At 43.5% G+C, this 22,500-nt stretch overlaps 2 protein-coding genes across 3 annotated transcripts in view; both read left to right on the top strand.

Annotated features, from left to right (window-relative positions):
- arrb2b (arrestin, beta 2b) overlaps positions 1 to 2,443 on the top strand; it is a 31,319-nt gene extending 28,876 nt beyond the window's left edge. For both annotated transcript variants that reach the window (XM_030779949.1, XM_030779948.1), the window contains 5 exons: positions 619 to 756; positions 1,069 to 1,152; positions 1,497 to 1,573; positions 1,814 to 1,868; positions 2,186 to 2,443. In XM_030779949.1, the coding sequence (XP_030635809.1) occupies positions 619 to 756; positions 1,069 to 1,152; positions 1,497 to 1,573; positions 1,814 to 1,868; positions 2,186 to 2,285 (454 nt within the window). In that variant the 3' untranslated portion in view covers positions 2,286 to 2,443. The remainder of the gene's footprint in view (positions 1 to 618; positions 757 to 1,068; positions 1,153 to 1,496; positions 1,574 to 1,813; positions 1,869 to 2,185) is intronic.
- Positions 2,444 to 7,886: 5,443 nt separating this feature from the next.
- On the top strand, positions 7,887 to 17,396 carry pelp1 (proline, glutamate and leucine rich protein 1). Its single transcript, XM_030779971.1, has 17 exons — positions 7,887 to 8,027; positions 8,478 to 8,542; positions 8,861 to 8,966; positions 9,194 to 9,343; positions 9,655 to 9,726; positions 9,883 to 9,942; positions 10,161 to 10,317; positions 10,587 to 10,719; positions 10,920 to 11,007; positions 11,259 to 11,347; positions 11,565 to 11,678; positions 11,796 to 11,946; positions 12,197 to 12,359; positions 12,457 to 12,512; positions 13,014 to 13,241; positions 15,018 to 16,853; positions 17,126 to 17,396. The coding sequence occupies exons 1-17, from the start codon at positions 7,887 to 7,889 to the stop codon at positions 17,216 to 17,218; spliced, it is 3,702 nt and encodes a 1,233-aa protein (XP_030635831.1). The 3' UTR covers positions 17,219 to 17,396.
- Positions 17,397 to 22,500: the final 5,104 nt, after the last annotated feature.

Genomic DNA, 22,500 nt, shown 5'->3' with positions numbered 1-22,500 from the left:
CTTTTGTTTTATAACGTCCTTGATTTCAGCCTCGTGTGTTTCCTCTTTTTCGACTCCCTTCTCTTCTCCTGTTCGTTTTTCGGTTCCTCTGTCAGTTCATAACGTTATCCCGTCTGTTTGTTCAACTCCTGTTCTCGCCACACCAGGACAGAAAACAGGCTCTTCTTTGTGTCCTCATATACCGCAAACTACTGACGCACGTATATTACGCATGTATCTTGCACATACACATTACACAACACGCACGCGCACACACACACGCACAAAAACCTTGCAGGCATCTCTATTGCTCACTCTGTCTATCTCTTGCTCTCTCTTGCTGTTCCTCCCTCTCGCTCTCCTCTTATTCACCCCCCCCCCCCCCCCTCTCTCTCACACTCACACACACACACACACGCACACAGCCACCCCCCCACACACACATATCTTTTCACCCAGTTTCCCAATCACCAGTCAGTCAGCGGTTTTAACGCGGTGACAACGAAACATGAATTTTTCGGCGGCCGGCGTCTGCCCGGCTGAGTGTTTCTAGCCAGAGCGGCCGAGCCACGAGCGATAATACTCATCCTCTCTCTTCCCTCCCCCCCCCTCCCCCTTTCTTTCCCTCTCCCCCTGCAGTGACCAGGTCTCTCCCAGCTCCACGTTCTGCAAGGTCTACACACTCACACCCACGTTGACCAACAACCGTGAGAAGAGGGGACTGGCCCTGGATGGGAAACTCAAACATGAAGACACCAACCTGGCCTCTAGCACCATGTGAGTGTGTGTCCGCAACGTGTATATGCGTGTGTGTATCGGACAACCCGCTGTATAGCCGCACGCGCGTGTCTGAAAACCCACTGTAGCTTTTATTGAAATGATCCCGATATGACAAATGTGTTTTTAAAGCGTTGTGATTTGACTCTCTGATACAAAGAATGGAATCGGAACGAGTAATACTGTTTTTTTTTTCATTTATATTAAGAACATCAGCCTGTTAAAATGTAAATAATCCATACCTGATGAGATATTTGACGGGGTTTGAATCTTCTGTTATGTTTGGTCTCTTGTCTCTCTCTCTCTCTGTAGAGTGAAGGATGTCTCCAATAAAGAAGTACTGGGGATCTTGGTGTCTTACAGAGTCAAAGTCAAACTTGTGGTGTCTCGTGGAGGGTGAGTTTCCTTCTAAAACACACACACACACACACACACACACACAAGCCAGTCCTCACGCGCTCCAAACCCTTGCTCTTACGCACCCTCGTGCCTTTGAAAACGACTCTTCATCTGGGCAGACATTCAAAACCTAGACCTACAGAGCTTATTTTCTGCCCTAATTAGATATAAACTACTGAACTATCAAACTCAATAAAGTTCAAAGCCTCTCTGGCTTATTCTTACTCTAGCCTGTAGCCTGGGCTAACCCCCGACGCTAAACCTGTTTCGTCGCACAGTCTCACATTGTTTTTTTTACGGTAAGGGGTTTTAACTCTTGCTTGGCATTGTTTCCGTGACAGCGACGTTTCCGTGGAGCTTCCGTTTGTCCTGATGCACCCCAAACCCTCGGACCAGTCCAGCTCCCGACCGCAGTCAGGTAACCCACACACATACACACACACACACACACACACAGCGGCCGAAAGACACTTCCTCCACTGCTCTGTTTTTTTTAGGGCTAACGCCACAGAGAGGTCATGTAAAAAAACACGATTGTTTTCTCTTCCCGACTTCCCCTTGTCTCCCTCCACGCCCATACCTCCTGGGTGTGTGGATGTCGGTGGTATATGCCATGGCGTGTCGTTATCGTTTGTTTATTGTTGTCTGTGTTTCACAGTTGTGCCCGAGACGGACGTTCCCGTGGATACCAATCTGATAGAGTTTGAGACGAAGTGAGTTTTGCGCGTCTGAGATTGGTCTGTTAAAATCTTAAAAAAAGATCTTAAGCTGTCATCATGTATAAATTGGTCATGTATAAAAATGGAGTCTCAGCGTGAGACTTAAGCTTCATACTTCTTCCTCTCTCCCTCTCTCTCTCTCTCTCTCTCTCTCTCTCTCTCTCTCTCTCTCTCTCCCTCCCTCCCTCCCTCCCTCCCTCTCTCCCTCCCTCTCTCTCTCCCTCCCTCTCTCTCTCTCTCTCTCTCTCTCCCTCCCTCTCTCCCTCCCTCTCTCCCCCCCCCCCCCCCCTCTCTCTCTCTCTCTCTCTCAGTAATTACTCACAGGATGATGACTTTGTGTTTGAGGACTTTGCGCGCCTGCGCCTGAAAGGGATGAAAGACGAGAAAGACGAGGACGACCATTTCTGCTAACGCCTCTCTCCTCCCTCCAAAAACCAGTCCCTAATGCTGCTCCACTGGGCTCACTACCACCGCACCGGGCAGTCGCTGATTCTCAACGCTCTCTTCTTCTTCTTCTTCTTCTCCCTCTCTCTTTCTTTCTCTCTCTCTCATACCTCTTTCCCAGTCTCCTCCCCTCCATATGTGATGCTGTTGTTTGTGGGTGTTTTGGTTTTTTTTTTGGGGGGGGGGGGGGGGGGGGGGGGGGGGCTCAGGGGAGCTCTTTCTGTCTGATGCAAGAAACTGAGAGAGACAGGGAGGGACTGAGAGGGAGAGAAAGAGGTGGAACACGGAGAGAACCAGTGGAACCAGTCTAGAACTGCTCTTTAACTGAGGGTCCAACTGATTCAGGGGTGGTCTTACAAATATGTCCTCATATGCATCTCACTCTCTGTATCAAGTGGATGTCACTAGCTCAGAAATGTCTAAACAGATGTATCACGTCACTTCATTGTACAAGTCAAAAGGCATTGCACACTCATGTATGGGGGAACTGGAGGTAGGGTTTTTTTTTTTGTCCTGTTCCTCTCCCTTCGTGCCGTTAAAGAATCAAACACGCGAGATCCTATTGGTTCAGGTATATGTCACTCACTGGGAAGTATACACGTATCTGAACTACGTGTAACGGTTGCGTATGATGTTTCAGTGCGCTTATGGTGCATGTAACACTTATGATATGTGGGGGGGGGGTTGATTTTGAGGATCTGACGGGTTAAAAAAAACAAAATTAGAACATAAACTGTTTTTTTTTGTTTTTTTTTTCTTTTGCTTTGTATTGTAAAGGGGAGGGATGTACACCAGAGGAATGTGTGTATATAGTGTCTAGCAGCTCTGGTAAGAGAATTGCATGTAAGTCAAAACAGAGAGAGATACCAGAGAAAGCAAGTTTTAGGACGAGCCTTGAAATGCCTGTTTTTACTGTTTGTGCCACATACATACACACACACGCACGCACGCACACTCCAACTTTAGTTACTCTCAAACAACTTAATTTTGTTAGAGTGCCACAGAATGACGCGACTTTCCTTAAAATTAAATTATGTGTCAACTCGTTTAAAAACATGTTTTTCTTTTCTGTTTAACGTGCAAATCAAGCGTAGCTCAATTCTTTTTACACGGCTGGCTCTACACAATATAAACTCATTTAGTTCAACACCTCAGCGTATGGCATTTCAATCTGAAGCACTGAAATTTATAAATGTTTAAACTGTCAGAGATGCTATTCAGAGAAGAAAAACTTATTTTTGTATCCTGTTTATGTCATGATTTCCAGGGAATTAACTTTTTTTTTTGTTGTTGTCCCCTTTGGGTAAAACTTTCCATTATGTCAAATTTCCATGTTTTTCCCCCTTTCTCTGCCTTTCCCAGGGCTCTTTCCCTTTAGGCGTTTACTCTACAATAGGTGAGGACAGATTGATAATGACAGATCTGTGTGAGTTAACTTGCGATGAAAACGCCCTCGTGAACCTAACAAAGCAGCTCAGTGTCTCTGTGTGTGTGTGTGTGTGGGGGGGGGGGGTATATTTTCCTCAAGCTGAAAGTTAGCATTAAATTCAAACCCCATGCTAGAATGGCTTTTACTGGTCCCTTGGTTGTGGTTTTCTTAAACCACTAGTCTGGTGTCAGCTTTGTCTAAACAGCTCATAACTTTAGTCTTTCAAAGATTAAGGAGGGGGGGTGGGGGGACTGACCTGGGACCAGCACTAATGAGAAACCTCAGCATTCAGGCTTGTATTTTACAACGCTCTCTGGCGCCCTCTAGTGTCAGTAGAATAGTGCCATCTCTGAGTCTCGGACGCTGGTAGGTTGCGGTGTCTTAGTTAATAGTTGTGAGTAGGTGGAAAACCTGCTACAGCCAGATAATGTCAGGGAACAGTTTAAGGTTTTACTTTAGAGTTATTGGCTTTGGTCCTTTTGGATAAGTGCTGGGGAAATTTTAAACAGTTCTTTGCATATGCTGTGTGTCTAAAGAACATCAATTAGGAGAGAGTAGTAAGGATTCATCTTGATATTTTATGCATTAACAGGATCTATGACAATTAGCAGATGGCTAAGAATTTTCTTTCTTTCTTTTTTTTTTTTTTTATTCAAGTGAAGAAGTTACCAGTATGCTACTAAAACTTTTGCAGAAATCAACCCCCCCCCCCCCCCCCCCCCGCCCCCCCATCCAATCCTCAAACAATGAATGGTGTATCTATATTTATATTTGGTGCTAATAAACACCTCTAATAATGATCAAAGATATAATCCCAGGATTGCCCCCCCCCCCCCCCCCCCCATTGTCCCTTTAATTGTGACGCAGTCGCCACTGGTTTGGCCGGGCTTTGAGGGAAAGCCGGAATGTGCCGGAATAGCTTTACCTGTCTGTCTGTACCTCTGAAACTCAGAAACCAGCATAGCACTGTAGCCTCGCGGATAAATTCCCCCAGTCAAAGAACATGAATGTGAGGGAGAGGGAGGGGCCAAGGGGCTCGAGCAAGAGACTACTTCTGATTTTAACTACTTATTAGTTTTGGTCTGTCGTTTTATTCGCAAGAAATACATGCCATTATTATTGTTGTTTTGTTTTTTTTTTTTATTGTTATTATTTGAAAGTCTATTTTATTTTTCAGGAAAGATGAGGTTAAAAAAAAAAAAAAAAAAGTTATGGACAGACTAACCAGATATTCCCTGCTGTATTCTCATACGCTGTATATATTATTATTATTGTTGTTATTATTATTATTCTTTTTAAATATTGTACATGAGTTACTGTTTAAAGATCTGACCATGGTAGTCCTTTAAGATTACGTCAAATACAGGTCCAGAAGGACTGTGTGCCAACTTGGTTTTAAATGCGTCCCAGTTCACCATGTATATATCGGCCCTCTTATCTGACTTCTTTTGCTCTAGTTTACAGCTGATTAACTGAAACCAGCTACAGATAAAGGTGATGTATGGCTTCTTTTTAAATAGGCTGAAGTCTAACTTTGTAGCGTGTTCTTGCTTGGTTTAGTGAACGTATTCGCACAGATTTACAACGCAACCTATTTCTGCAGACTCGGGTAACAAAAATAAAGGTTTTTAAAAAAAAAATGTCCATATAGCTTGTAGACGTAGCACACAGTCCTGCAGTGCTTGTATTTGACTGATCTGAGTTTGGTGCATTATGTGTAAAGTCCTAATGTGTAATTGTGTTTTCTCTGTAGCACAGAGCAACATACAGGCCCTACGTACTCAGAGAACCAATGCATGTGCTCAGAGAACAAGAACACAGTGAACACAAGAACACACACATCACTGTGTGCCCTTCATATTCTTCTGTTTTCAGAGAAAGAAAAGGAAAAAAAAAACACCTTAAGCCCCACTGGCCAAGCGTTAGAGACGTTTGTAAAATTTATCAGCCTAAAGTGAACGAGGTGCATTTGGGACCAATCAAATGCTAAGTGATATGTTTTGCTTCACTATCCTCATATCTCACGTGACGGAACATGACACGTAACCTCCCCCTTTAGAGCTGTGCTTAAAAGGTTTCTTTTTTTTTTTTTTTTTTTAAGATCAGTTTACTCAGATACATGTAATAAGGTTTCACACGTGTAAATTCATTAGCTGACTGCTGTTGAGAGCTGTTGCTCGTATTTGCGGACGATTTAGCTGTGTGAAGACGCACGATCCGAAAGGTTACTTCTTATGAAGGCTGTTTTTTTTTTTGTTTGTTTGTTTGGTTGGTTTTTTTCCCCAAAAAGATGGTCTTAAGTCATAAGTGAACCTTGTGCTGGTGTGATTCGCTTGAATGCCATGGATGCTTGCAAAGGCAACTGTGTAGGGATGTCGTTGTGTTGTAATAGCGCACGCTCTTGGACCATCTAAATGTAGAGAAAAAAAAAATGCGTCGTGATATGAATGGCGATTGTCTCATCTGTCTGTGAACCAATCAAGTGTTAAAAAAAAAGGAAAGAAAAAACTTTTCTTTCTACATATACCTTCTCACACAGCTGGTAGGGATATCTAAGGAGCCGCACGCCGTCATATTGGTTTTTAGACGACCATTTACCATGCCAGATTTTTTTTATTTTATTTTAAAATGATTTTAAGCTACTATTACTACTACTAAAATTGTTATCAAGGAAGTAAGATGTTATGCTACCTGGTAATTTAATTAATTCACAATAAAGTAAAATAAAAAAAATATATTGATATGAAAAATGAGATACTGTATAAGCAATATGTTATTTTAGTCAATAAAATGCAATGAAAAAAATGACAATTAAAAAAACGCAAAAGTTTTGTTTTGTTTTTTTTTTTAAAGAAAATCATAAAAAAAAACCATTGGAAGATATATGTTGCTTCTTTATTTTGTACTGCATTTTAGAAAATGTAAAAAAATAAGAAAAACAGTTAACATACAAACTTGTCTCTGTCTCTTTATTTGTGTGAATTTTTCATGGGTACGTACGAATATATATCGAGGGAAAGTCTTAAAATTACACTCTACTATTATATGTGCCGGGGTTACTGGCATTATGTGATTAGTAAACCAGTAGTAGTGCTTGAAGTGTGTCATTTTGACGCTCTCCCTGGTCTTCAGGTGGTTTTGGTGTTTTTGCACATATGTGCTGTATACTTCTGACATCACAGGTCAAATAGCATTACAATTACGAGTAAAGATGATGAACTCTATAGCTTAACTTCTAATTATCTAGCTGTTCCTGCTTTTTTTTTTTTTTTTTTTTTTTTTTTAAATATACATATATTACTTACACTGCTGTACTTGTAGACTTGTTAGACGGTTAGGAGTTGTGGCCTATAGGCGGTCTGCTGCTGCTGACTTAATGTGACCGTCTTAAATGAGAAATTCTGCCTCACACACCTGCTTTATTCCACTGGAATATTTTACTGTATGGACAGTATTCGCTGTCCATACAGCAACAGGAAACTCTCTTAAGCATTATTTTATTAAACACTCAAAACACTCCTCTTCCTCTCACATCATCATACTCTGAAATAGTACAGTTTGTGGGGGTGAGGGCCACAAAACAGGGTTTCAGCACAGTTGCAGTCAGGAAAATAAAACTGATATCAGTGTGTCAATTTCATTCTTGCACAAGCAAACTTTGTTCATGCCACCAAGAGAAGCAGGCTGAAAGGGAACAGGGCTGGAAGCAGTGCCTGTCATATAAAGGTTTGGTTATAAAGAAAAAAAAAAGAAATAAAAAGATTGAAAGAGATTACTATTAACCATGAAGGTTTTCTTAATCAGTTATCACATAGTGATGTGATTTGTTGGTGGTTTTTAAGGGTTTTTTTTGTTTGGTTGGTTTGTTTTTCTGCAGAGCTATAGTATGTTACAGCATTTTCACCCTAATGAGGTTATCAGTGTTGTTGGTAAAATGCATATTCCACAAATTAATAACTGCATTAATGTTTTGTTCTTTGTTTTATCATTTGAATAATGTTGTTGTTTGGATTTCCTTTAGCCATGCGAATGAACCACATCACTAAATAAATAAATTACGGTGGGCAGGGCTGTCGCTTTGTTTTGACGTCAACATCATGTCGAATGACTTTGACGTAACGGAGAAACGAAGCGCTAAGATGGCTACGGCGGCTTGGCTGCATGGCCCCAATAATATGCGGCTGACGGAGGGTCTGGTGTCTGCTCTGAAAGAAGACCGACCTGAATACTTACCTGCACTATTAGCAAATTACAGAGAGCATGGCGTGGTTGGGATTCAGGTACATATATTATATCTCGTTATTCTATATCACATCTCCCGCTAACGTTGCTTCGGTGCAGTGCCCATGCCATTTATGTCATTCCAATGGGAGGGTTTCTAGCTCCGGTCTTTGTTTACGGTGGTGTATTTAATATAGAAACAACGTCTTAAGTGTATGTTAAACATTTGCAAAAAGTAATTAATTTTCCGAAGGTCATAATTTTCCTTCTGGAGCTTGCACGTTTCCCACTTGTTCACTCTGTTTATAGACTGTCGTTCCCCGTTAGCTATCAGTACTTGATGTTCATTGCAGATTTTCCGTATGTATTCTGAATGTGGTCTCTAGCATTATGCAGGGAATGTTCTCCTGAACTCACGTCTTTCTATGACAGCCATTTGTGATTGCGCTGACACATCTGTCCTGTTTTTGTTTGTTTTTTTTCCCCCTCATTACTGCGAATGTATTCAGAGCACGGGTACTGTCGGTGGACTTGTGGGGCTGAGCAATGCACGACTCGGATCAAGCAAAACCAGGTGAGCAACATCCTTAAAAACGTAAGGAAGTAATACTTAGTGCATTTATCAAGTTTATGGCTTTCTAGTAACGTCCTCGACACAGTCTTCTTAACCACCGATAAATTACTTCGGTATTATTAGTCACCAGCGGTTAACGTACAACTCGGAGTTTTATGACGTTACTTAAATTCAGAAAAAATTGTTCAATTACTAATTTTTCTTGTGCATTAAAATTCCAGGTGAAGTTGTTGTAACTGCAGTGCCACTTTTTTTTGTTCTGTAAGACAAATCTAAGACTTGATTACATGTTGTCTCTGCCCTGTGTCTTTGCGGCAGGTTCGAAGGCTTGTGTTTGCTCTCAGTGTTGGTGAAGGACAGTTCCAGTGAGGTGTTTCAGCAGCACTGTCTGTCATGGTTAAGGTCTCTTCAGCAGGTCATTCAGGTAAAATGCACACCCTGTCTGCACTCAGAGTGTAGTGCTAGGAGAAGGCACTCGAAGTAACAGCAGTCTGTACCTTGTTACGAGAAACACACAGAACAGAGCTCTTCTGTGAAAGAGATGCACAGCCACACAGAAAGAGCTGCATTCAAATTTCTTTTTTTTTTCTTTCTTCCTTCCTTCCTTCCTTCCTTCTGTCTTTCTGTGGTTCTTTCTCCTTCTCCTTTAAGTCCCAGGCCCCTTTACCCTCGGTACAGCTGGCGGTCAGCGTGCTACAGGACGTGCTTCAGTACTCGTCCCAGCTGCCGGAGCTGGCCAGGGAGGTGGGTCTCAACTCGATCCTGGGGATTCTCACCTCCCTTCTGGGTCTCAAGACAGAGGTAAGACTGGAGCTCTGGATGTAACCCACTTACTGCACTACCAGTCAAGAGTCTTCCTCTCTCTTTAAAGATCTCCGCTTGCCGTGACTGGTTTCTCTTCTTTAGAGAAAATTCAGCAAACTGATATCGTTTTTCTGAAGTGTTTTAATCCGCATGGCGCTACAGCTGAAATTTCTGTAACATTTAATGAGATTAGCGATGTGTTTTTTAAAGTATCCAAACTGGTTAGTTCACTTTTTGATACAACTCTTTTTTTTTTTTTTTTTTTTGTCCGATGAGAGTTTGCACTGTTGTTGTTGTTTGTATTACAGTGCCACCTAGCGGCCATGGAGGGAATGATGGCATGTATGACCTATTACCCCAAGGCTTGTGGGTCCATGAGGGTAAGTGTCAGAGGCCAGTTTCAGTGTTATACAAACGCTTTTGTATATTATGTACAGTTGTTCTGTCGGCTATGAAAAATTATGACTGGGTGTTTGTGTTACTGGCCTGTGTGGGAAAAGATAAACCCTCTGAAAGTTCTGTACTTACTTCCACAGGAAAAGCTTGGGGCCTACTTCCTGTCTAAGATGGACTCTGATAACCCAAAGGTTCAAGAGGTTGGCACCTTTCATGTCTCTGTGTAATGCCTGAACTCTTAGTTGACCCGTGTGAAATCTGATATGACAATATTAAATCTGTAGCTCTTTCATTTTGAAAGGAGGAAGTGTTTCTCCCCTGCTGATTTTTCAAACTCTTGGTTTTTTGTCCCTCTTTCACATTCTGTCTGTCTGTCTGTCTCTCTCTCTCTCTCTCTCTCTCTCTTTACCATCATTAGATTGCTAGTGAGTGTTATGGGCGTCTGCCTTGCCTGGGTGGTGTGCTGGAGAGAGGCGGAGGAGGGCGTAGGGCTGAGGGCTGGACCAATCAACTGCATTGCCTACTGGCATCGGCCAATAGCTTGCTGGGACAACTGTACCAGGGGGCTGAGTCAGGTGAGATTATAGTGAAGCATTTTAATAAACCAGGGTGAAGAAGCTCCTGATTGTACTCAAAAGCTCGCTGACTGTCAATTCTATCATGTTTACATCTATAACTACTGAATTCCAGGTTTGTGTCCACGCACGACTGACTTATTGATTTACTCTTCTTCCTACTGTCTCTCGCTCTTTTATGACATTGCCACTTCTCTGTTCCCTCTCTCGTTATCTGTCTATCTATCTGTCTGTCTATGGTTCTATTGTTCTGTCTCTCTCTGTTTCAGAGGGAACGGTACAGTATGAAGGGCCGGGTGTGGAGCTGCCCTTCTCCCCTTTAGATGATATGGACCCTCTGTTAGTGCTTCAGCTGCAGCATCGCTACAGGGCAGTGTGTCTGGCCCTCAAACACACACTCAGGTACCCAACGTGTGTGTGTGTGTGTGCATCCACTCTACATCCACTCCAGTTTAAATAAATGCTGAGTTAAAAGAAGTATCTGACTCATTGAAGCTGTTGGAGAATATTTGCTATTTTCTTTCTTTTGACATTCTCATGCTTTATGGTGCGATAGATGTATTAACGGTCGTATTTTCTCTCTCTCTCTCGCTCTGTCTCAGTGTGGATCCAGCGTGCCCTGTTCGTTTGCCCGTTCAGAATGTGCTGAACCTGGTCTGTCGCGCTCTGGCGGTCAGCGGCAAGACCATTGTGAGTCTAAAGCACGTGATCTCACGCTCAGCATGATCCAAAGCCAAACACTCATTAACTTTCACATATTACAGCAGAACAGATTTCACATCCACTTTAACTGGACTAAACCCCATCAGTCACAGATTTCTATCTGCCCTCAGGGGTCCATAGATATAGACAAGAGTGTACTAACAAAACCCATCATCACTGCATTGCCTGATGAGTGGTGTGTGTGTGTGTGTGTATGTGTGTGTGTGTGTGTTTTGTAGAATGTGACAGGTGATGGCTGTCTGAAGCTACTAGTTTTACCCTCAACACACATCGACACTCTGGATTTGCTTTCTGCTTTAATTAAAGCGTAAGTAAAAATACACACTGCATACAAATACGCCACCACTGTACATCAAGAGCTCTCATTATTCTTCGGTTTGTTTTTTTTGTACTCTTTCTAGAATACTATACTGGTCATTATAGAACTACACATTACCTTTTTTGATTAATTTAAATGCGCTCGTGAAATGGTCTGTTGCTTGTCAGACGGATGAACTGATTGGCTGGTCTCGTGTGCGTTTCAGTGTTGGGAGAGGGCTAGTGCAGTACTGTAGTGTCCTCACTAGACTGTTCTCTCAGTCTTTGTCTGTGTGGACCCCCCTACCAGAGGCCAGTCTGGGGCAACAGAGAGCCTACAGGTAACACACACCTGGGCGTGCCCAGTTTTCTTTATGGATACACTCTGAAACTGAAACGTGCTGAGGAACCTTTAAACATTTATTAAAATATTGTTGTTGTTTTTTTTCCCCCTACAGCGCTGTAAGGGTGGCTCTTTACCGAACATTAGAATTATGGGTAAGGGTAGGAGGAGCCTCTACCTCTGTTCTTCAGGGAAGCACCACCCACTCAGAGATACTGTTCGCTCACCTAATGGGTGACATCACACCAGGAGCAGAAGCTGTCAAGGTTAGCAAGCCCAGCCAATGCAAATGCCTTCTCACAGAATCTTAGCACTGGGTTGAACTTAGTAAACCACATATTACTGCCCATGGGATATTCACCATATTAGGCAAAAAATTTTCAACTGTCTTTTGTCCGGTTGCTGAAATACTTTGTATCTTTAATTTCTGTAAATTTGTTTGAATAAATGTAATTTATTCAATTTAATACATTTATAAATGTAATAAATGTTATTTTTTGTCTCTTGCTTCTCTAGCTTAGAGCAGCACAGTCTGCAATGTCAGACCTTGTCGGCCCTGCTGGGAAGGCGGGTCCTCGGCGGACAAAGGGGCTGGGCATTGGCGATACGGGTGGAGTCTCGCTACAGAGGAAAGGAGATGCTTTAGCCAATCAGGACACATGTCTGTCTGCTCTTCGAGGTCAGGGGCTTGATCAGCTTATCACTAGAATGACTGAATTGATTATGCACTGGAAGTTTTTCTGAAATTGAAGGTAATGATGATGTTCCCATTGCAGCTCTTAGACAGATTGTTCTGACCAGTGGAACTCTGCTAAAGGAGGATCTGCACAAGGTTTGTTTCAGTGTTGCATTTAATTTTTCTTTTTAATGCTCCTTAAAGTAAATGTATTTTAACATTTCATTATCAGTGTGAGTTCTTGTAAGTGTATCCAGTCTCATATCTGTCAAACACACTGTCAAAGTCACACGTGTGTGTGTGTGTGTGCGTGTGTGTGTGTGTGTGTGTGTGTTTGTTTGTGATCTTCCTTTCTCACACACAATTTACAATTTGGTATTTAGCAGACGCTTTTAGCCAAAGCGACTTAAAATAAGTGCATCAGTCAGATCCCATTGCCTCGTAAACAGAGATCACAATAAGGCTGTACATTAATGACCCTACGTATCACGCTCCTGGAATTCTGTGACACACCCATATCTTCTGAGGTTACAGGAATAGGTTGTCCCAGTGTGTGTGTGTGTGTATTTTCTGTGAATGCTTCTAACCCTGTCTCTCTCTCTCTCTCACACACACACACACACACACACACACACACACACACACACGTACACTCAGAGGCTGCAGGACCTGGTCGTCCCTCTCTGCGTGCGTCTGCAGCAGCAGCAGGCCCACGGCGGCTGTGACGCTGGGGCGGTTAGCGGCCAGTACGGGAGCGCTGCCCCTCGCCGCGAGCTCTACCGCCTCCTGCTGGCCATGGTTCTGGTGCCGTCCCCCCGCTGGCCTCCCCCTCTCTCCTGCGCCGTGTCCGTGTTCAGCAACGGACGCCGCGACCGCGCCATCACGGTGAGCCGATGACGTTGACTCTAAAAACGGTTTCCGAAAGAGTCTCGTCGTTAACCTAACACTTAGGACAAATCTAGGCCTCTCTGGTAGCCGTCTTCATGGTTCTCTTTCGCAGAACATTTGACTGCAGAACATAACATTGGAAATCTGATGTTAAAACTTCAATTAGTCCTATTTATGTATCACAATGGTTCATTCAGAGGCTTTTAGTATGATGCATAAAGTTCAGAATACATAAATTTGTCTTCTGTATAAAAGTGCAAAGGAGAAATGGCTTGTAGAATATCTTGTCTTTGGAATCAAACCAGTTCTAGAACAGGCCACTAGAGGTTGCCTTTGAATTATCTGCCTGGCAACAGCAGTTAAGGACAATGCATCCAGAACTCAGCAGCCCCAGTTAAATACATGCAGTGCTTCTGCATTCAAACCAAACACAGGAACAAAAAAAAAAGAGCAACCGCAGACCTGAGAACATTTGCACTCAAGTTTTATTTGGCTTAAGACATTTTTCACCGCTGCTATTGCCTATCAGTTATTATCTTCAATAAGCATTGAGTCATTCTCTCTCACTCACTTTAGTTTTGCATATTTGTTTTTGAAGCTGTGTCTCTGGACGGGGTTGAGCCGTGTTTTTCTGGCTCATGTTGGGTCTAGCAGCTTCTAAAATCATCGTACTCGAAACTTCTTGAGAATGTCAAGTGTCCCTTGAAGCGACATTCAGATAATATGAAAAAAAAAAAAGAAATTTCTGCATATTTTTATGAGCTCTTTTTTTTTTTGATAAAGCTGTGATTATGTAGTTGATATAGCACAACTGTTTGTGCCTTTTTTTCCCCTCAGTTTCAATGTAGAGGCGCATGGTTTACAAACCAACTAATAATTTAAGATGTTCAGGCGAGCATGTAGCCACTTATCTTTCACCTTTTGCTGAGTCACGTGGAAACAGAAACAACCTCACATTGTCACACGTTTCCCCTGTGCTCTCGTCAATGCAAATGCGCAAGCTCACGTAATGCTCTCTTAGGCGCGCTCTCTTCCCCTGCGCTTCTGCGAGTTAACTCACACGAGCCCAACCAAAAACACACCCACGCGCTTCTTCTTTGGAAAAGACTTCATAGTTTTTTCACTTTCCTTTTCTAAACAGGTTTTCCTGTTCTCTAAACAAATGAACAGAAAAACCAGCAACCGTAACCCAAACCACCGTATCACAGAAGTTTGAAAAGAAAAGCTTGCGCTAATGCTTTTAACCGATAACCAGTGCTTTCCCTGTGTCTTTAACTGACGCTGTCTGTGTAGAAAACAGTTTGGAGTACACAAGAGTTTGTTTTCGTCGATAACATAAGCAAATGATCTTCTGGTATTATGAGAAATTTCACAGACTCTTCGCAGATTTAACATTCTAAAAGATTTGGCAAAGGGGGAGGGGGGGGGGGGGGGGTTCACATTAAGACTGCAAGCGTCACTCATTCTCTGTGTGTTTTAAAGAAGGCTCAGCAGTGACTGCTTGGGGGAGACTTGGATTATTTATTAATACAGACACAATGAAAAACTAGCTTTGCTAAAAGCAGCAGTTTGGTAGCATTGCTGTTTTGCAACGTTGGGTAACCTGGTTAATATGTAATGTCGAACATTAACAAAGCTTTATTGTTGCTTGGTTTGCATAGTCAAATCAGTGTTTCTGGTTTAACAGACTCTTTCCATTACCTTTTGCAATGGAGAAATACCTCTCTGTGCATCTGTCTCTCTCTCTCTCTCTCTCTCTCTCTCTCTCTGTAGGTTTCTTCATTCTGTGCTGAAGCCTTGACCATATGCAATACGTTGCTTCACCCCCGTTCCCCTTCGATATCTCTCCCTCTGCCCCCCCTCGCGCTCAAACCTACCCCTTCAGCCCCCATCCATGCTCCCTCCCAGAATCCATCTCTGTCTCTCCCCCCCCTTCTGGGTGCACCCACGCCAGGCCACCCCTTCCCTGCCCGACACCCGCTCAGCATTGGCCCGGCAGCTCTTCTGGGGTCCCTGGAGAACCATCTCCCTCTGGCTCCTTCAGTTCTGCCCACCCCAGCTGGTCCCACCGCCAGCCCAGGCGACCTGCTTCTCTCCTCGGCTCAGCCAAGTGAGCTAGCTGGGGTCGGAGCTCCTGAGGGCCAGCGGCAGGTGTTTGTCCGTTACGATAAAGAAGAAGCGGAGGACGTGGAGATTTCTCTGGAGAGCGATTCGGACGACAGCGTCGTCATCGTGCCCCCGGGCATGCTTATGATGGAGGCGCAAGACGGAGCGGCTAACGCGCAAACGCTACCTCCTCCTCCAACAGGGGGCACTGTTCCAGTAACTACGGCCGGACCTGGAGGTGATGCAGGGGTGGGCGAAACTTCCCTCCCCAATGACCTCCCCACATCCATCACGCATCAGATCTTGCCATCCAATGACAACAACATCAATTCCTTCCCGGGCCCGAGCCAAGCGGCACAGCTTGTCTCGCTCGTGCCTCCTTTGAACTCCACTGTGACACCGCTCACAGCGCCCTCTGGTGGCCTGGGGGAATCACTGTCTGGAAGTGCTCAGCTCCAACAGATGCTCATGCAGCCTCCCCCAGGCGGGCAGCCGACACAGCTGGGCCTGCCCATACAGATACAGCTCCAGAGCCAAATGGCCCCGTCCACCCGCCAAATTCAGCCCCAGCAACCGCAAGGTCCCAACGACGAAGATCAAAACGTCATCAACATTAACAGCTCAGATGACGAGGACGAAGAGGATGAGGAGATGGAGGACGAAGATGAGCTCGGCGAGGAGGAAGAAGAGGAAGAGGGCCTAGAGGACGAAGAAGAGGAAGAGGACGGAAGCGATTACCCTGAGGAAGAGGAATATTACGACGCAGAGGAGTATGACGACTATGAGGAGGAGGAGGGCGAAGAATTGGAGGAGGAGGAGGAAGAAGAATCAGAAGAGATCCCACCATTAGAGGGTGAGAACAGGAGAGGCCTGATCGGAGGAGAGGAAGGGGAGGTGATGATTAGAGGAGAAGGAGAGGTTGAGAGGGGGATGGGTATGTTCTGTGTGGAGAGAGAGCGGCAGCCGGAAGGAGGGACCGAGGAAATGGAGGCGGGGGGAGCAGTTTACACAGAAGAAACGGTGAAGGAACAGGATGAAGGGAACGCGGAAGAGAGGGAGAACAGTGGAATGGGAGAGAGAGACGGGGGTGTGGCCAGCGAACAGCTGATGGAAGCTCAGTTGATTGGTGGGCCCACTGAGCAGAGAGAGCAAGAGACCAGTGAACAGGTGGCTGAACAGGAAGTGAGCTCATGGGAACAGGAAGGGGCTGTGTCTGAGGGAATGCCCGTCTCAACCGAGTCGAGCGTCCTTTGCCAGGGTCAGGACGTCCCAACGGAGGTCATAGGTCACGAACAGGGACCAGAAACGGAACCGGAAGACCAACCCAAACAGAGCGCGGAACCCAACCGAGAGGAGGCCGCGTCGCAACACGTCGAGGCAGCAAAGGAGCAAGAGGAGGTTCGCGACGAAAACGGAGAAGGAGAGGACGGGAGAGGGACGAAGAGAAAGATGGAAGATCGAGGTGAAGAGGAGACTGAGCAGCAGAGCAGCGAAAAGAAAAAGGTAATCTCTCTTTCCCTCGGCGTCGTTCCCCTCTCGTGTGTCGGAGGGCCGTTCGTTTGACCTGAAACTCATGATGTTTACTCTATTTCTGAGGGAGACGAGCAGAGCTCAGATGTTTATAGCAGAGCCCTAAATGGAAATGCAGCTTGTTACATTCAAACCGCGTGTAAACACGCTGTCTTTGCCTTGGCTGTATGGTTAGTCTCATCTGTGTTACTTCTGTAGCGCTTGGTTAATGTGTGGGGTTTTTTTTTTTTTTTTTCCTGCCCCAGCTGGATGACGAAGCCATGGCCTCTATGCTGGCTGATTTTGTGGACTGTCCTCCCGATGAAGAGGAGCACGGAACGTCACAGTCGCATTCCTAAACCCGACTGGCACGCCATTCCCACAGTTTGTTTTGACTCCCAGAGAGACAGGTTCCGACGCGTGCTGTGTCCAGGCGAAATTCACGGCTGTGAGAACGCAGCGCGTTTTTCTTTCTCCACCCCCCCCCCACCCCCCCACCCCGGTGTGACCGCTTCGTCTCTACGAGACTGGACGAAGATCGCGCCTGGCGCGGCGTCGATCGCTGTCGTAGACAACGTGTCCCGGGGTTTGAGAGGTGGGGTTAATTATGTCAATACACACAGGTGATTATGGCTTTTGATGTCTTTGTTTCCTCTGTATCCTATCATAAAAACATACTGTCGTAACGATTACTCAACCATTGGAGTACAGTATATTGCCAGCCCCCACACCACACACCCCCCCACACACACATCTCCCCCCCCCCCCCCCCCCCCCCCACACACACACGCACACACGCACAGTGGTGGTGTCCAGTTTCCCTGTAATAAAGGCGTGGTCTTCCGTGTGATACCATTAACGGTTAGCACACCTTTTGTGAGGTAATAAACAGGATCGATCCCTATTGTTATGTCCAAAAGGGTGTGTTTCTAACAAAGACCTACAGTGCAGCTATTGCTTTCTCTCCCGAGGCTGGCTGATATTTCAGCAGTGCCAGTGAAGAGTGTTTGGAAAGATACTCTGTCGCTCAGACAAAGAAAAGAAACTGTTATTTTGTGGAGTTAAGGGGATTATCTGACTGCTTTCAGGTGTTGTTCAGCGACTTCAGATTTTCATATTAAGACATTAGAAAGGAACCGTTGAAGAAATGAACAGTGCAAAATTTCTGGTTTTATTTCACTGTATTGTGAGGTCCATGCAGCGTAGCTGCCTGTTGGGGCTATTGTTTGAGACGTTAAGACATTAAGAGTGTCTTCGTCGGTTTTTTTTTTTTGAGGGGGGGGGGGGGGCCGCAAAATTTGTTTACTCTGAAAAGATGTTGTAGGGCAAGTGTAGTGTTTTCGGTCTGTACTATGTTATATATTTTTTTGTATAACCATTTATATACATTATGTCTGTTCACTTCTTGTTCATTGTTTGTTACAGAAAAAAAAAAATTAAACTTTGAAGAAACAAAAAATGAAAAATAGGGACTTAACTGGTCTATCTTTACAGGTTTCACAAGAACATAAGACAAATCTCACGTTACCATGCTTTCCTGTGTGATGTCATAGGAAAGAGAAAATAAATGGCTTTTAAGGACAAATACCACCGTTCATTGGTCCATGATCCTGTCTGTTCGCGAGACCTTTTCAGTACAAATGGTTAGATTTCATTGTAATTCTGTTTACTCCGACTTAATGTCAGAAATACTTTGATCAGTTGTGTTGATATAAATGGGCAGCGTACAGCTCAGATGTTTGAAGGTACAGGCTATTAACTCAAGTACTGCTCTCACAGTTTCCATATGAGGCGAGAACAAATTGAACTGCTTAGCAGTTACCGGGTCTCATTTCTTCTGTCAAAAGGCACTAAAACCAACTACGAGGAGATTCACAGAGTGATCTGTGTTTCTTCTTTTTGGGTGGCGTTTCTTTATTAAACTTGTTTAAAAAAAAAATTACTTCTGATCTTCGTCATTGAGATGTTAAAAAATTTCGCAGTCATGAACGTCAGGGCTTTGATCTGTTTGAACTTTCTTGCTTGTCATCACTGTGATTTACATGAAGAAGAAGAAAACAGTTTTACTGTTACGGTTCCACTGACAACACTACTCAACACAAACCCTTGCTGACTCTTATTATACCCAAAGGTTCCTGATTAGCTAATGCTTACAGACTGGACCTTAATATTTCAAAACTTTAAAAATGTTGCAGTTTATTCAGTAAAACTTTGCCCACTTGTTTTTTTTTTCTGTGGGAAGATGTCAACAGCCCAGTCGACACGTGTTGACACACAGATCAATGATTCCTTTCATTTATTTATATTGCTATAAAACAATTCAGAGATGCAAATCGAAACCGCAGCGTTGCGCATTAAAACCGAACAGTTCTCTTGTTCTCTTCATGGAAAGTATCATTTCTCACCAACACAGATGATAAATCTGAGCTACTGACTCACCTTAAAGTTTATGTCCGTATACAAATCTATGAACACACGTGAAAATGTTTGACCTTAATGACCTTCCTTTGCTCAGTGTGCTGCACATCCAGTTTCACATCCAGTTCTTTCTATGTTATTGCTGATGTTAACAGGAAACCCAACCACCGGCGTCCATTAACCCTCAGATGGGGTTGTCAAGACACAGCGGACAACCTCATCTAATCGCAAAAGTGAAAACACAGAGAGGTGACGCAGCTGTCAGTGGCTGTCTCACACACACAGACACACACACATGCCTCTCGCTAAGCCCAGGGCAAAGGAAACGCATTATTTAAAAAGACCAAAGCCCACGTTTTCTATTACGCTCCAACGCACGACTTCAGCAAAATTAAACAGCAACGTTTTGATCGTGGTGGGTCTTTGTCATTCTTTTTTTTTTTTTTTTTTTCACAGTTAGTTAAACCGCTCACCAGGCGTGAGAAGAAAAAAAAAAAAAAAACACAGACACACCAAAGAAATACCCACCACACCCAAGTTTCGAACTGATAAGACAGCATAACAAAATCACCATCTCTGAGTTTGATCAGAGTACTACACATGTTTCATGTCTGTGTGCAGCTGTTTTCATACAGGTTCAATTTAGTCATATACTGTTAAAGTGCCTGTGACAGGCATTGAAGGTATATCCGGCTTTTACGTACATAAATGGGTCCGTGGAATGACACTTGGGCACCAATAGACTCTAAAACACAGTTCAGTCTGCGCATGCTGCATCTTGCGCGTTATTTGTTTGTTTGTTTGTTTGTTACTGCATTTGTGTAAACTTCTCCCAGAAAAATGGTCAACCACAGTTACCACATTTTTGATAAGAATGCATCAGGTGATGATGAGTCATTGGGTGAGTGATGGACAGTGCCAGTGAATGCAAATACTGTAGGTCTTGTCACATCTGGCATGTCCTGTAAGTTGTTCCCAACAGTGAGATAACATAAAAAAAACCCCCAACAGATCAGACAAAATATGCAAATGCTATGGGTTAGACCAAGTCACAATCATTTGCACATGTTAGCATCATTTCCACGAGCAGTACGAGAAACAGGGCTAACCGTTTGAGCATTTTGTATGCATTGGCCAATCACTGATCCAATTATTAATTGCATGCAGGCTAATGTTTTAGTAAACATAACTCTAATTCCTCTATTGCCTCTAACTACCCTGGCCAGTCTACACCTCAGAGGCTACATTTACCTTACTGTGCACACTACTTCACTCGTAACTGCTCTTTTCATGCGCGACCACCTCAGAATGCAAGGGGGTGTCATTAGAATGCCGATTCATACTGTCCCCTGACTAACAGAGTGATTAATACAAAAGAAGTGAGATACAATCTCGAATGTCAGGAAGCTCCATTTCACGTAGTTCATTTGTGGTCAGACAAAAACTTTGCTATCAAATAACAAGCAGAGCTGTCACACATCACTTATCAGTGTAAAATGCAACAACACATATGTATCTGACCTTGAAATGTTTTTCGAAACAGCGCAGGCATTAAATCTGACCACTTCCTTGAGCAACATATCTATCATCCTGCCAATAATTTCGACAAGGCCCACAATTAATGACTTGATAACATTTAGAAAGTGTTGCGTAACTGATCTTTGTCCATACTGAAATGTTAAAGTCAGGTCGTAAGGTAGAAAGTTAGCTATGTGAAACTATGTTCCCTGAAAATGTAGTTGGTATAAGTTTCTCACTTTTATGGGTTACCATTATCATCACTGCTTTGCATACTTTGATAACCATCTTATAGATCGAGTTCAACCTTGTGGGCATTCAAAGTGAGTGTACTGTCCACTTCCTTATACTAGAGAGAGGAAGGAAAAAAACAGCAGCAGAGACCACAAGAGGGGGAGAGTTTCAGCTAGCGACCAGACCGTGAGGTGACTTAGTGACTGTGTACGCATGTTAGGGAGGACATTCAGAAGTGTAGCGCCCAGATTTTCAGTGTACGCGCGCGTTGGAATGCCCCGGAGAAGAACGGATTCAATTTTTCAGCCGAGACAAGAAAGCAAGCTACAGAAGATAAGCAAACATTTGATGAAAGGACAAAATTGACTTTACAACGTGGACGTGAGAACGTCGGGGAGGACAAGAATTTCTGCACTGCATAATAACATCACAGACAGACAGAGAGAGAGAGAGAGAGAGAGGGGCAGAGACGGGGGCAGGAAGTAGAGAAGTGTGAGGTAAGAGCAAACAAAACAGAGGAAAGGAATCTTTTTTTTTCCTTTTTTCCTCCCTCCATCCAACTGTACTGTTCTTCTTTGCTTCGGTAAGAACTTTTTCTGAATATCACAACCTGGTTCATTTTTTGATTGAAGATGTAGATATGAAAGTTTTACGTGTTTGGTGGTAATGTTTACATTTTTTTTATGTTTACATTTAAAGATGTTGCTCTGTGACTGTTCAGAACAGAATTAGAAATTGAGTGTAGAATGCTCCTTTTGGCAGAGAGTGAAGGAAACCAGCTTTTAATGTTTGTGAGACTGAAAGTTTTTATTATCAACATTTCAAAATTGATAGAAAGTCAAGTATTTTAGACTGTTTTGAGACCACCTAATGTTTTGCTGAAATACATTTTTCTTGTCTAAAGGGTTGACAGAGGAGTGATGATAGAAGTGAAGTAAATTATTTATCTATAAAGATTCCCTGTCAATTAATCTGGTCAGATCAGTAAGAAATTACACTGGGATCAGTTTGATTAATCTTTGAATATTGAACATGTGACAGGTTTGATCAATAACCTAAAATGCTGAGAGCGCAACACCAAAATCCTTGAAAACTGACATGAATACAACCCTAGTTTATTAAGTAGATTTCAAAGCTTCTGCGATGAGTTATGTCTTTATAGTTGGCTTTTTACTCAAGTTGGGAACCCTTAGAGATAATAGCAGAAAAATATCTGTGCTGAAAAAGCAAAAAAAAAAAAAAGCATGTGTTCATGATTTCACCACAACTTTTCTGTTTCTCTTTATACTCTGACCCTCTACCTGTTCTCCAAAACATTGCAGAATAACGTCATCGCCCCCGTCCCCCCCCCCCAGTCATCTCGTTAGACATAAGGGTATTTGTTGTGTGAAGAACGTGGGCAGGAAGTTCCTGTGCTCTGGTATGGGTTAGCTTGCAGAATTTGTTTTCAGACTTTGATGAACACTCTCAA

This window comes from Chanos chanos, chromosome 7 (genome assembly GCF_902362185.1).
Source record: "Chanos chanos chromosome 7, fChaCha1.1, whole genome shotgun sequence".
Classification (NCBI taxonomy): Eukaryota; Metazoa; Chordata; class Actinopteri; order Gonorynchiformes; family Chanidae; genus Chanos; species Chanos chanos.
This window is presented reverse-complemented; position numbering and strand designations above follow the sequence as displayed.

Excerpts from the sequence above, each read along its gene's own strand:
- pelp1 (XM_030779971.1), top strand. The coding sequence starts at position 7,887 with ATGGCTACGGCGGCTTGGCTGCATGGCCCCAATAATATGCGGCTGACG. Across the intron at positions 8,543-8,860 it reads CTCGGATCAAGCAAAACCAG|GTTCGAAGGCTTGTGTTTGC; the intron begins GTGAGCAACATC and ends TCTTTGCGGCAG. Across the intron at positions 11,008-11,258 it reads CGGTCAGCGGCAAGACCATT|AATGTGACAGGTGATGGCTG; the intron begins GTGAGTCTAAAG and ends TGTGTTTTGTAG.